Source organism: Eucyclogobius newberryi, unplaced genomic scaffold (genome assembly GCF_026437365.1).
Source record: "Eucyclogobius newberryi isolate DKJ021-1_F unplaced genomic scaffold, fEucNew1.0.hap1 SCAF_4, whole genome shotgun sequence".
Taxonomy (NCBI): domain Eukaryota; kingdom Metazoa; phylum Chordata; class Actinopteri; order Gobiiformes; family Gobiidae; genus Eucyclogobius; species Eucyclogobius newberryi.
Window position 1 is genome coordinate 22,985,979 of NW_027316056.1, and position 15,550 is coordinate 23,001,528.

General features: G+C 39.5%; 1 protein-coding gene across 5 annotated transcripts in view; it reads left to right on the plus strand.

Annotated features, from left to right (window-relative positions):
• Positions 1 to 15,550, plus strand: part of septin9b (septin 9b) — a 62,311-nt gene that overhangs the window by 28,303 nt on the left and 18,458 nt on the right. For 3 of the 5 annotated variants that reach the window (XM_072462239.1, XM_072462238.1, XM_072462236.1), the window contains exon 2: positions 1,967 to 2,635. In XM_072462239.1, coding sequence (XP_072318340.1) covers positions 1,967 to 2,635 — 669 coding nt within the window. Of the gene's footprint in view, positions 1 to 1,966; positions 2,636 to 9,508; positions 9,647 to 13,409; positions 13,532 to 15,550 lie in introns of those variants that run through there. The other 2 variants (XM_072462240.1, XM_072462241.1) reach the window with 2 other exon arrangements.

Here is a 15,550-nt window from a genome sequence, read left to right on the forward strand (position 1 = left end):
CGGTTCACTTCAAGATTGTAAGGTTGGTTTACTAAATGATGCTCAGCTCTTCCCTGTTTGCTCCATTGCCGTTTTGTCAATAAACCCCATGTATTATGCTGATACATTGTTTTATTATCTTAAAAGTATGCCGCTTCACAACTATGACCTTCTTAGTCTGAACGGGCTTGTGGGAAAGAGACGCTGGCTGAGGATGAAAGTGTCTAATGCAGCCTTGGACTCCCACACTGAGATAATAAAGCACAAAGCAGGGGAAACTTAACTGCGAGAGACACGGCAGCTTGAACTCTCATAAGTTTGTTGTTTGTAGTTTTTTTCTCTTCCTTTTTGAGTTTGTGCCTGTATTGTAGCTTCTGAGTTTCGCGTATAAAGACAGTACTATCAAGTTCTGTGGATGCAATCGCACGAAATACACAGAAAATGTACTGTACAGTGATGATTACAACTTCGTCTCCGCCTTGGACGCTGCAGCCATTTTGGAAAGAGCATGTTGTCGTGTCTGTGTTGTTCATAATCAGAGACTGTTGGCCTAAATGGCTGGTTTTAAAGAACGCTTGGCTGGCTGCTCGCATTATAACATGAGGCAAATAGCTCCACTTTGTTGTGTGTAAAATAGGCCTTTAGGCTTACTGTACCACACGCGATGCACCCACGACACAACACGACATGAAGTACCGTAAATATGTAATGTGCATGTGATATAAGGGAACGGTTTTACAGTTAATGGGGGGTGTAAAACAATTACATGGCTTTATTGCTTGAACGTGTGGTTTTACTATATGTGCGACGTCAGTATTCGCAAAGCATGGTCTGCATTAAAACAGTGGAAACATTTATAATAGTTATAACAGGACTTATTTTGGAAGAAATCCCCCAAAATATCCGTTGTGTTTTGTTTCATGTTTCAGTAATTTTGCATATTTACTTCGTGTCCCTCTCCCAGATTCAAAACATCTGCTTCAGCTGCACTCGCACAAATCCACCAGATTATTCATTTTGAAAATGTATATATAATTTCCGTGACTGATCAATCAATTTGCTAAGGCTCTTCAACTTATTTTTCCCGAGGGCCAGATTTTTCGAAGAGCTGAGGCCTCTGGGCCGGAGGTGCTCAACACACCACTACTGTAACATTTGGCACAAAATATCCCACTTTTTCAATAAATGTAGTTAATATTATAAAATAACTACTGATTTTGTGAGAAATAGCATGCTAAATGATTTATTAATGTTACTTTGAAAAATTGCCCATCCGGGACTGAACCAGAATTAAACTAGGACTAGACTAGTACCAACCAGGCCTGAACCAGGACTAACCCAGAATGAAAACAGGTCTGAAGCAGAATAAAACAAGGACAAAACCAACACCAAACCAGGTCTAAACTAGTGCTAACCCAGAATTAAACCAGTCAAACATGTTTTATTTTTTCAATATTTGGAAGATATGCTATGGGCCAGATTAGATCGCTTATAGGGCCTGATTTGGCTCCCGGGCTTTATGTTGATCAGTCCTGTGCTAAAGTGATGGGACAGACCCTTAATCCACTTAATCCAGTAAATAGTATTACTGCATCTTTCTTCACTGTTCGTATATACACATTTTATGACAACTAGTGCATGGAGGCATTGTGTGTCCCATGTGAGCACTTCAGTTTGAATGACTTCAGACATTTGAGTAAAAAAGTGCAATCCTTGCAAATTTTTTTAAATTTTTATTATGCTTTAAGAATTGAGTAGTATAATTTGTGTAATTCACAATATACAACTATAGTAAACAGATTAATTTAACTAGCTCATGTGTTATGTGGTACTCGGAGTGCGAGACAATTTTTTTTTAAATCCCCAGAAGTTCCCAAAGACCTTAAAAGTTCACTAAACGCTCACAATAATACCTTGTGACCAGTGGCTGTGTGTGACTTCCCTCGGTTGCCATGAGTTAAACATAGTTGTATCTCTCTCATTACAGCTCTGAAGAGGTCCTTTGAGGTGGAGGATGTGGACACCTCGGCTCACTCTCCCGGCTCTCGTCGCACCACCGGCTCGCCTCACCGCAACGCCATGTCCCCCACCAGCATTTACTACCGTGACCTGGGCAGCGCCGCCTCTTCCCCCAACAACAACAACAACGTCAACTTCAACCAGCCCCGCTCCATCATGGGCGGTGGGGGGGCCAAAACTCCTGAACCAGTGTCCCGGCGCTCCGAACTATCCATCGACATCTCCTCTTCCAGTAAACAGGTGGACAGCATTACCAGTCCAGCCTCTGCTCGCTCTGCCACTAGCGCCCACAGGCGTCCCGAAGTCTTGGGCCACTCCAAAACACCTGAGATGGGACATAAGAGAGAGGTCACCTTCGCCAAACCCCCCACAGACTCCCCGGGAACGCGGCGCAACGAGGGCAACAACAATAATGGATTTGGTCGTGAGCAACATCACCCGCGAAAGTTGGAAGCGCCAGGTGTAGGAGATGTGCGCAAGCCCGAAATCAGCATCACCAGGGCCCCTCCAGAGAACAACGGGCACAGCCACCACGGGGTGCACCACCCGCACCACCCAAATCCCCATCACAACACCATCGTCACCACTATCCGCTGCTCCTCGCCCAACCACGGACGCAAGTCGCCCAACCCTGAGAGTAAGTGGCATGTGTCGTGTGGTGTGTGTCATGGCTCATGTGGTGCTGGCGAATGCTGCTAATTGTCATTGTTTGTCAGTGAAGTGCGTCATGCTAACTGCTAAAGGGGTTTCCATGTGTCATTTAAAGTGACATTGTTTTAAAGGCGCGAGATGACATTTAACACTGCACATAGTCAAAAGAGATCATTATAAAATATTGTGTAGCAGCATCATTGGGTATCCTACAAATATTTTTATTACCAGTTATTTGAAAGTGCAGTTCTATCATATTTGCGGTACATTTATCAATTCTGGCATGAAACTGGTGCATAAAGCATTTGCTTAATGACCCTCTGTGAGTAAAAATGGATTTGAGGAACTACATGGTGATGAAAGCAGATTATGTTTGGTGGGTTTTAAACAAAGTTACCATTGTTTTCATTGCATGCCATCCCTGCCCTGTCTAGGCCTTTGATTGTAAAATAGAAATGAAAGTCGACCTTGGGCTGTTTTCTAACTCCACCAGCCTTTGTAATGGTTTTTGCATGGCTTTATGAGCTCGGGTGACAGTGTGATCAGTGGAAAAGAGAAATATAATAAAGCCACATAAATGACATTTTCTTATGTGTAAAGGGGGCGGTCAAACCCGGCTTAAAATGTTGTCACTGTTTCCAGATTTTCTGTCTGATGGTGGGTCTCTGGGTTGATGTGGCAGACTAACAGAGTATCACATCTCACGCTGGGTAAAGACATTGACAGAAGCAGCTTAATTAAGTGGGCCTGTCTGGTGGCTCTGTCCTTGGGAGTTGTCTGACTGTCTGGTTTTGCTTCTTTTACTTTCTACACACTTGTTTTAGAAGGTTTTTGATTTTTGTGAAAATATCTATTACAAGTAGGAACTGTGGTAAGGTTGACAAATGACGAGTGGAACATAAAACAGAAAGCAGCGACAGTCTTGGTACAAAGAGCGGTAATAATAAATACTTTCTGATGAAGAAGACATTTAAGATAAGTGCTGTTTCTGCGTGACGTGAGTAATAATATTCTGAAGTAGTACTAACTAAATACATTGCAAAAACATCAAGGTCATTTATCAGACTGAAATGTAGTGTTTTTAAAATCAGGTTTTTTGATTTAGTTTATTATTAGTATCATCCTAATTAGCTAATTAAGAGTTAATCCTAGTTGGGTCAATGCTTTTCTGACTAGAGAATCAAGGTGTTCACATTTTAGTTTCAATATTACTTAAATTATTGTGCATTATTAATTTTGCAATAACACCAAGGACCTCTATCTGACAAATGTGCAGTACTGTTAAAATGAAAAACATTTCAAAAGGTTGTATTTTCTGAATTAGTTTTGTTACGTATTGGTTTTGTCTTTGTTAAGTCAATCAACAGCTGCTTTGCACATTGCAAATACTATTTCCGATAGTGCAGCACTACTCTGAAGTAACACACTTTTGTGCAGCCTCTACAAACACAGTTGTTGTTTCTGGACAGAAGGAGACGTCTGTGTAGTCATGGAGTCCCAGTGGTTTTATGTGATGAGCGCTGGCAGCGCCACAACAGCAGTGGCAGTTAAACAGCACTTATGTCGCAGCTGCAGCGAGAGGCCGAGCACCAGACAAGGAGACTTTGCAGCAGATTACAGGGTGGCACTGCTTTCTATTCTGCAGCTCGGTGTTGGTGCAGTTTGATTTGTTTTCAGCGTTTTACTTTTTGTGGATACTAGTGCTTTTTTGATTCCAAGAGTGGATTGTGAAGTGGTCTTAATTAAATGTGAACTGACAGGAAGCCCCAGGCGTGTGGTCAGACTTTTTATAGTGCGACACTAAGCTTCAGCAGTATACAACCATGTCCTCTACATTGATGTGAAAACAGCAGTATACAACCATGTCCTCTACATTGATGTGAAAACAGCAGTATACAACCATGTCCTCTACATTGATGTGAGAACAAAGATAAATATATAAGGTTTTGGGCACTGTCAAATCCTGATGAAAACATACAGCTGTGTCAAAGTATCTCCAAAACTACTGTGTGAAGTGGTTCTAGTCGCCCCTGTATTAAATGCAATGCAAAATGTTAAACCAGGTGACTGAATGTGTCTCAAAATCAACACCTTCAGTTTCTAAAATAAATTGGTCACAATCTTTTAGTGATGGACAGAATATAATATACCGGTATATAGATCTATAATATAGACATCACAGTTTGTTGTGATGATACATAAATGTGTATATGTGTTTCCTTCCGCCACAGAGAATCACAGATATGATCAATGGAAGGAGTTTGGTGAGTGTTTTTGAGACCACAGAATAGCACATTATCACAAAGAGATCTCTTCTGATTCATTGTCACTGTGTTATCAGTATTTTGCAAAACATTGCATCACAGAAGCTAAAAGCCAGAACAAAATCAGTACATCAACTGTGTCGTGCAGCCAATGATGGACATGCTCTTTGTTTTATGTAGGATTTGCCAAGTAGTTGAGTTCTGGTCTTTCCTCTCCACTGGGTTTCTCTCTGTGCACAGATGACATCACTCACTCGCGGTGCTTCCTTCCATGTTCGGCCAACAGGATTGTTCCTTTGCTCCACGGTGACCTCACGCAGCGGGCTTCCTCTCTCCGGGTCATGTGATCTCTCTTACTCCATTTCCCAGGCAACAAACACTTTGACTTTGATCTGACGAAAAGAGAAAAACAATGGGATGTTGGTGCAAGAGGTGAAATTGTGACGAGGAAAGTCTATACTTAATTGTGAATAAATAAATAAGAAAAATAATTAAATAGATTGCCTGTGAGGTGGCATATTGTGATTTTTAGTCTTAGTATTTAAGTATAATATATGTAGATCATAATTTTCCACTTCATTCATTGTAAACCACAAAATTGATCTAAATCGCCTTAAGAATGGAAACAGGTCCATTGACTTCCTGTTGAAAACTGCAGAACTGATGAGCCCCGCCTCTTTATAGTGACATTCTGCTGTAAAAAGAAAATGTAGAACCCTAAATGTGTCACTCGGCGTCTCAATTTTTCAAGTAATCACAGTTAAGTAGAGAGATGTGGGGGAGGAACATTTCTGAGCACTCGAGCCTCAGTTGGAGGACAATACACGGTGAACTCAAACGTGCATCAATCAATCAAAACACCACTTTGATTGAACTAATGATGACAGTGTCAAAAGCTCATTAAAGTCGAGTTTGCATAAATGTCCCCTTTAAGGCTATTAACGCTCATATCTGAGTGGAGCTTATCAGACCTGCTGTTTGTCAGTTGCCCAGACAACATACAACAGAATCTCTCACATCTAATCACAGGCACTTGTATTTACAACTAATAATAATATTACCTAATACATTTGACTTAAAGCAGGCCTATAATATGAAAAACATTGCGTCTATTTGTATGTTTCTTTTGTTTTACCTGATGTTAAAGTGGATCGCAGGACCAAAACTATTAGTGGTAGTTTGTCGAGTGAAAGTTGCAAGCGCCTTGTTGTACCAGTAAAGTAATTAAGCATAAAGAGTATTAGTTATAGATAGAAGTGTATTTTCTGTGCAAGTAAACGCCGTACTACATACTTTTTCATTTTTCGTATTGTGTTGAATGCTTTCAGTTCTTACCATTACATAGTTTACATTTTTTGCATGGGAAATTAATGGAAGATTGTTTGTTCACTAATAAGAGCTAACTCTTAAAATAAGAGATGTTGTGACCCACATAAAAAACTCACTGTTGACCAAAGTATTTTACACAAGTGCTTTTGAATCAAATCAAAGTTGACAGAAGAGGGAAGTTGAGGTCGGAGATGGCTGGAGGTGACAGTCTTTGGGCCAGAAGGCAATGAAAACTGGTGTTGTGAGAAATGTTTGGCTTCATTGTTTTGCCTCTTTTGAACTCACCAATTCACCCACAGCTTTTCCTCAGGCAAAAACACATCCAACGTTTGTCCAGTGTGAGTGAGGTGAGGTCATTTGGATACTGTCAACTGAGCATGATATTTAACTGACTTGAATAATAAATAAAATCAATAAATAATGTTTCACTGTATGCGAAAAGCTCTCTGAACAGTAGAGGGCACTGTTGGTCTTTGATTATGTGGTTCATTTTGATGACCAAGGAATTACATTAAAATCTTGCACTTTTAGATTTTAGAAGTTTAAATGTAGCTGTTCTGTGAAGAAAGTATTTGTTTTTTAAAACATATACATATATATATATATATATATATATATATATGATTCCTCACAACTTTTGACACCACTGTGAGGGAAATGGAAAATTAATTTAGTTTCAATTTTATTTTTTGTGGCATAAATAAGATATCATGATTTGTTATGCACTTTTCTATACTTGTACTTTTACATATGCATTTCATAATAGAAAAAAACAGGATAAAATAGAGCGGAAATTTCCTTCAAAAATTCCCTAGTCAAAACATGTGCCAAATCATTTTAGACAATCATTTGTTGGTTGACTATTTGTGTTGTAAAGGAATGTTAGGATTATTATGGATTGAACCAAATAAATACGAATTATTCCATGTACTTCATTACATAACCACCAGAGGGCAGTGTGTGGCAATTAAACAGTGTTTGCTAAATATAAGATACTGCAAACATGTGTCATTCAATGTAAAAATAAGAACCAGTACGACTGTTAATTACATTATTAACAGTCGTACTGGTTATTTTAGTGTTGTGAGTGCTGCTCTGGTCAGCTCTCATCTGAATGTGTCTTTGAGGAGCCTCTTTACAGTAAATACTGAGAGGCCTCATGTAGAGGAAGCTCAGACTCACGCTGACGCAGTTCTGTGGCGTCCAGAGGAAGGTTCCGGAAGTTGAAGTTTACATTGAGCATCTGGAGGAAGGTCAGGGGTTAAAGAAGTTTCCCATCACTGCACTGTCATCTTTGACCTTTAGGAGAAATCATGCCAAATCTCTCAGCAGCACTGTCCCTCTCCCTCGGACACTTTCACTTTTACATGTTTGGACAGAATGCATTTCCACTGCTTGGCACAGTTCATCAGACTCATTTTACCACATGACTTTAAACTCATTGTGGCTAATCAATGTTTTTCATAATTTAGGGTATTTGGTGCGTTATGTATTTTTATGTTGACCCTGTCTTGACAGAGGTTCAAAGTGTAAATACTTGACTGAGTCATAAGTTATTAATTTACTAAACTCTACAATATCAAATGTCAGTGTTACAATTACTGTGAGAAGAACATCACAATATAACGATCCATCATGATTATTGACACATGAAAAACAAGTGAAATCCTTCATTTTCTCTCATTCTAATACACACCTGTTCCAATATGTGCAACTTTATGAAATCAAACTTTCTGAATACAAAAGTAAAGCTATTGTGATATAAACAGCTACATAAACAGCACTGTTTGGAGCACAGATTGAATTGAAATGACTAAATTTTGCTTCTAAAATAGTCACGATTATTAGTTTTTAGTTCATTGTTAGTTAGTTGTTCTTATGATTATACTGTGACCTTCATGATGATCAATTAAACAAATCATTTTAACATCCCTTTAAACTCTTTGCATTCACCCTTATACTGACTTTTCCTTATGGTTCCCAACGTTGACCATCATTACTTATGTGTCATCATGTTTTGTCAGTGAGTACGTGTTGTCGTATAGGCGGCGTAGGATACTGCCGTTCCTCTCATGTCACTAAACATGTTCTCGTTGTCTTGGTGCCTCGTCCGGGCTAAGTACCAGCTGACATTTTATACATTGCCTCGCTAGGAAAGGTTAGTCGAGGTCGGTGGTCTACATTTTTCACTAATGATGCTCACTTGCTGCTCGCTGATGGGGCACATACTGGAAATAACAGTCAGCGTCGGTGCGTGGACAAACAGATGGTCACCCGGGCCACAGTGCTGCCATCTGCCTCGATGGGGAAAGCGGGGGTCGAGATACTGTCTGCGAAGAACCCCATGTGGAGGAGGATTCATAAATGAAGGCGTTTTATGTGTCTCTCCACTCTCACCTAACTCCAACCAGGGGGTAAAGGTGTGGTGCTGGCAAAAGGTGTCAAAAACTATAAATATCTCTGTGATTTGAGCATGTGTCTGTACCCTAAGTGCATTAAGACCACAAGATCACAGAAGAACACACAAGTATGAATATTCATTAAGAAAACCACTAGTACACAGTGTATTTATCAGTAAAAAGGCGGATTAAACTGACAATTTAGTCCCAAATCCCAAAAAAAACTTACTAAATGCCTTAGGTATTAACTACATACATACAAATATCTGTTGCTAGAATATTTTTTATTTCTGAATTAATTGCTGCCAAATTGCTCTTTGAACCGCCGCTTATTGCGATTTTTAATTTTGTTTCTTCTGCAAACAGCAAAATTTCCCAAAACTATAATGTCCATGGAGTCTTATAAAACCCACTAACCTTGTTTTTTAGAGCTCTTATCATATCATATTTCAGTACTCTCTCAAATGGTTATGACCTTCGACATATTTGACACTTTTCGATGCCCGAACTGCTGTTGTGATTTTGGGCGCTACAAAAATAAATGTAATAGAAAAATATTTCAAAAAGCCAATTCAAACTGAAAATTAAATCCCAAATCACTTTTAATTATGTTTCTCAAACTCATTATTACCCATAGTCCACAGCAAATTTCACACAGCAGTTTTCATTTCCACAGTAAACGTGGAAAATGTGTTTCTATTTGTTCTTGACTTGTCTTTTGGATCTGCTCCTGTCGCTATAGTGAGGCCAGAGTTTCCCTGGACATCAGCCCTCCAGAGACGCTGGTGTTTATGGTTCTGCAGGGAAGCTCTTCCACTCGCACATATTAATCAAACCTCGAGCGATGAGTTAGCTCGGTTTCCTGCTTGTTACAGTACATCAGCAGCCGCACAGCCTGAACGACACTGCCAGGAAAAACTATTCTGGACGCACAAAGAGAAGGGAAAAATAGAAGAATGGACTGTATGAGCAGTGAAGAGTGTAACCCTGACGTGCAGCCCTCTTGTGAGTAGACCTGTTTTGCTGCGTTCTTTGGAGAGCTGGAGTGACGACTGCTTGTGTTTTTAGAGAGTAATATTAACGTGCTGATTTAGTTACCTTCCCCATTTGGTGGTTACACAGTGTCACGTTGCGTTTGACAATATCCGTTTATATTTTACAAGTGAAAGCGTTGGAGGATTCATCTATTTCATGCTCTTTACAGCCAGGGTAGAAATGAAAAACTTTACATCCGATAACATTTACTTAAAGTACATATGACAGGTTTATATTTTTCATATATTTTGAACAGGCCCTGCAATAACTACCGGTATTTTTTTTCATGGTGGTGTCTGTTTGTGAAGAAAAAGTTGTAAAATACAAGTTGAAAATGACAGGAAGTAGTGCGCAGTTCTACAACAGAATCCCTCTGTGATGTCATCAAAAGGCGACGTGCCACTGACGACACAGAGACGCAAAACAGACACCATTTTCTGACAGTTTAAACAATCGTTTCACAAAATTAAAAGTGTTTTCAAGTATTAATATTTGTCAAATCGTATCCATTGTGTAATTTACATGCATTTTGGTGCTTGTTTACAGTATGGTTGCTAGGTAACAGTCTGCTGCTCATGTCCAACCAGGAAGTAAAACTATAAACTTCAGCAAAATGGTCAAACTGTGGAAAAATATGCAACATTTGAGTAAAATCTGCAATATAATCATGTCTAACCTGTTGCGTGCACTTCAAGCCTCGTTTTAATGTCACAGGAAAGGCATTTGAATTGTATATAGCACTACTCCCACCACGGTTATGTCCCATGGTATACATCTATCTGTGTTTTTGCCTGTTTGGTAAATTTATAATCTTGAAATTCATGGCGCCCTTAACAGCAAACGTGTTGAGATAAACACCCTCGCCGCACCACATATGCTGCCTCCATTTGAAGCACGGGGGAGCGCAGCAACCACAGCAACACAAAACATAACAGGAAGTCTCCGAGAGCCCCAGCTATCTCATGCACTAGATACCCGAGCCAAGCCAGATGTTCCCCTTCTTCTGCCCCCCCTCTCCCCCCAGCGGACCCCTCTTCCTCTCTGCTGCTCATTGGCCCCTCTCTCCTCCAGTGCATAATCTGTGTCACCGACTAACCCCTCCGACTCACAGAGATGACTCTTTAAATTAAGTCAGCGAGTGCTTAGTCTCGACCTTTTGGGCCAATCGCAGGGCTCCGTAATGAGGCCTGCAGCGTAATAAGGAGCTCATTGGCCGTTATTTATCAGTTACCTCTTCACCCCGTCTGGTTTATTACAGCAGATAGAGAAAACCTGCTGGTATGTCAGTGTCACAAGTGTTTTATGGTGATAGTTGAGCAAACCAGATGGAACCAGAGCGGTGCATTTGAAGTGGCACAGCGGTGTTTTGACAAAATCTGTGCATTTTTTGGGGGGGTTTAGGGCAGTGTTTCTCGACCTGTTCGGATTGACAGCGCACTGTTTTGTTGTTGAGTAGACGCCGTGGCACGCCAAACACGCTCAAATTAGAGAGAGAAAATGTAAATAACATCGTGTGGCTGTCAGGATTGCACCTTAAAGTGGTTGTTTTTTGTGACTTTTAAGGTTCACAGCTCAGGACTCTTCAAAAAGTCAAAGGTTTTAGTTGATATTTAGCAATGCGACCCAGATTTTTCTTTTATTACCACGAGATTTTGTTTTATCTGTTTTTCACTGTCGCCCCTCGAAGCAACTGCTTATTATTCAGACAGAATAACTTAATTGTCCAATGATTTTACATCACTGCATCAATGAATTATATGTCCAGTATCCAATGTCCAGCCACATCAAATCAGTAAAGTGATAGTTTTTATATTTTTGTGGATCAATGGTAATGTTATTGGACATCTTTCCAATTAGTTTTGTGTTTCATTCTTTTCATGATGTGGAAAAGAATGCTACCACGATTGTTTATGACTCTCGTGTTTCACTGGTGACCACTCGAAGTCATGTCGCTTCATTATTGCATGTATTTGCCCGTGAATCATTTCTTTAAAGCCACAGAAAACCCATTAGAACCATCTTAAAAGCAAACTTTCCTTTTTGATCTTTGGGTTCCCACAAAGGACACAAGCCTTTCAAAAAGCTTTCTGCTGACAAGATTGTTTTATTGTTTTCTATGTGCTACATAAAATAAACTTCTCTCGATAAATCAGGAGTAACAGGAAACTGTGTGACTTTCTGCCAAGAATCAAAAATGGAAACACTTTTTGAGCAGTAAAAATAGCTCGCACTTCCAGTTAGGATGACAACAGCATTTTCACAGTCCAATAACTTTCATATTTTGTGAATGTGAATGTAAACAAAACCCATCTTCAACATCTAAATATGAAGTGTCCTGTTGTAGTTTTCATGAATACTTATATTAGTTAGCGGTTTACTGACCAAAGCCTGTACAATAGAGTGTGTGTGTCAGAGTGTGAACTAGCGTCTGCTTTGACAGGAAGGAAACATTTGTGCTGAATGTTCTGAAAACTGCTCCGAGGGTTTTTGGCCTGTTCACTGCTGGAACATAACTATCAAGCCGCGTCAACAAAGGAACTAATTAATCACTCTCCTTTTCCACTGCTGTCAACGGTAAAGAAATGTACAAACTTCATGTAAAACTGTCAATTTGCCTCAAAACTGTTGGGTCTGTGCTTCTAAAATGTGCAGCCCTGTGCTGTCTGCAACACAGGAAGTAGTATATTGTAAAGTGTTTTTAGTGTTTGGTTTTCTAGTGTCTAATGTAACCTGCTTTTCACGTTGGAGTTGTTACTGCTTCGCCTGGAATGTTCCACACTATGGCATTTCACGTAAACGTTTATTTCATTTTTGGAGTTTTTATCGCTTGAAAAAAATTTGAAAAACATGTAATCTCCCTGTTTATCTGAGACGTTTAACGCATTCTAGGCAAAGTAATGACATCTATGCCGACACAGTGTAACTTTAAGGTTGTTTCTGTCTTCACTGCTGCTACTACTGCCTAGATTTATTTAAAACTGAAAACAGAAGTATTGTCTTTGTGTTATTGAGTACATGTAAAGACTTATATGTAAATAACTGCATGTATGTTCCAGATCCAGGAAGAAGAAAATACTCCCGTGCCGGTGAATGTGTACATCTGTAACCAGTTTGTCACAGGAGAAAGCCTCACTGCTAATGCACTTCTAGGCATTATTTTGTATGCATAGCTTTGATAAGATAAGCCTCAATGCATTTTAATAGAACCATCATTGTGGCAGATGTTTATGTCTAATCTAATGAGCTATTTCATGCAAACGGTATTCTGGCCAACTTAGAAGAAAAAAACCCACCTGTGATGGAGTGACCCACTCTGACTATTTCAAAATTCTATACATTCTTATCTCTTCCCGTCTGCTTGTCCGTGATGAACACACATTTACAACTGACTAGTTCAGTTACTGTTGTGCACTGTCCAGCTTGTCCCCCACCGAGCACGTCCAACGGTTCTAAGGTCCCTTTTAGTCATGGTGTGAGTCATGAGTCAGATGTGGTTTAGGGGAAAGTTAACGTTCGTGTGTGCGTTTGTGTGCACGAGAAAGACATGGAGGTCTGCAGGAAACACACTCACACTCACACATCGAAGACTCTCCACAATCTACAATAGTGTGTGTGTATTGTAACCTCTATTGGCTCAACACGTGGTTTGAAAAACATTTGCTCAAAGTTCCCCTCTGACTTTCTGTGAATGAGGGGTGTGGCTGTTCACAGGCCGTCTCAGCCACTGGGGACGGTGGTCATGTGACTCCGGAGTGGGCAGGGCTAAGGCTGGAGCAGGCAGCCAGGAGTTTCCTCAGCTGAATCTCTGATTGAGGGAGCAGGAGACAGACACAGCACAGAGCTGGGATTGCGTGGGTGAGTTGTGTGCACTTGTAGGTAAATGCTTTTTGTTCAAGTATTTTTTCACCTTGGGGCATTTAAGATTCAGGGGAAGCAACAAGAAAACACATTTTAAGTGATGGAGTGGCAGATGGTGTTGTTTTGACTAACCAGATGCTTTTGATGACAAGAGAGTTGCAGAAAGTTTGTTAAGAAATCATTTAAAACTTAGTAAGGTTTTGTTTGTGTGGAGTGCTTTCCCATTGTCCCGCTGGTGAGTGCAATTGGGGGGCTCGGTACCACCTCCTCCTTCATTCTTTACTCTATTGTGTCTTCTCCCCCAGGGCATGCATGGATAATCAATCTGCTATAATGGCAGCACATGTGGGCCAATCAGAAAAGACCCCCTTAGTTCTTTTTCAAACGTTTTCTGCTTTCAGGGGGGTCGTTCTCTCTACAGCAGACAGTTTTCTTCCTAACTTTCTTGTACTGCGCTGGATTATTTAAGCACTCGCAGAGCCCACCTGTTGTAGATATAGTTTGTTTATGTTTTATGTAATGTTTTAATTTGCATAAGGAAAGGTTCTTCTTCTTCTTTGGTGTTTTATTGCAGCTGGTATCCAAGTGTCACATTACCACCAGACTTTATTCTTTAGACTTTATTCTTTATTCTTTAGACTTTATTCTTTATTCTTCAGACCTTATTCTTTAGACCTTTTAAAGGTTTGTGATTTTAAAATGAGACAGTATAGAAGACGAAGAAGACATACAACTACAGTGGATGGCGATAATGTAAAACTTGGATACCAACTGCCATAAAACACCAAAAAAGAAGAAAGACAGTAAGTAGTAAGTATTTTTTTATTTTTTTTATTTTACCCTGGAGGTCAAAGCCCAGCCAATTTGAGCTTTGAAGTGGTCACATGATGACTCTTCTTTCATCCCTGTTTTTAGTTGAATGAGTGCTTTGTTGGGTGTTAAAACTCAAACATATAATCATGTTTTTGGTGTTGCTGTGTATCTGTTGTTTACTCCATATATATTGCCCTTTGCTAGTTGTAGAATCAAAGATTTTCCTCGCAGTGAACCCAGCACACGCCTGAGTATCTGATAAGGCTGACGGTGTTTTTAATCACACACTACTTCCTTTCACTTTGAGGAAGTTCTCTTCAAAGTAAACATTGACTTTGCTTATTCTAACTCGCCACATTAATTAACCATTGTTTGTGGTGCAAGTTATACCTACATTTTTGTGGATGGCCTAACAGTCAAAAACACACAAGCAGACTATTAATCAGATTTTAAAAATACAGATTTGATGGAAAAAACAACTAAGCCTTGTCTAAAAAAAAGTACACATTACCATTCTGTCTTTTATCATATCAAACCGAGCCAATAAAGCGTCTGTAACCAGTTCGATTCGTACTAAATTGACCATTAAAGGCCGTTTACCTGACTTTAATTTCCTCTAGTTCAGGAAATCATCTTTACTTTAATGCACTGTATTACAAAAGCAGATTTGTGAAGTAAATTATATTCAGTTTATCAATAGTTGTGATTTTTCAGGACATACTATGATTGTAATAACTAAAAACTATTATCTAATCTATTCAAATCTGGACTAGTTAACAAGCAAAATTAAGCCATTTCAGGTTCTTCACAAAAATACACTTAAATATGCGTTTTTTTGTAAAGTATCACAGTAACTTTACATTGCAATTGAGAAAGTTGGATTTCCTAAAACAGATCACATACAATTGGAACAGTAATGCAAGTGGATAAAGAAAAATAAAAGATTCAACTTTTGCTTTGTATCGTGACAATAAACGGGAATAGTTGTTATATTGGGACATTTCTTCTCACAATAATCCAATAGTAACACACATTTGATATTGTGAAATCCCAATTAAAAAGCATTTTGTTGAATGAGAACATGGTCATCAGAGTTATCAACTAAGTGGCAGGAAATAGAGTTCCAGCTAAACGTGCGCCTCTTTCAAAAGGGGGTGCGAGACCTTTCAGGATGACTTTGCCCTGATTCATTTCCGGGCACCA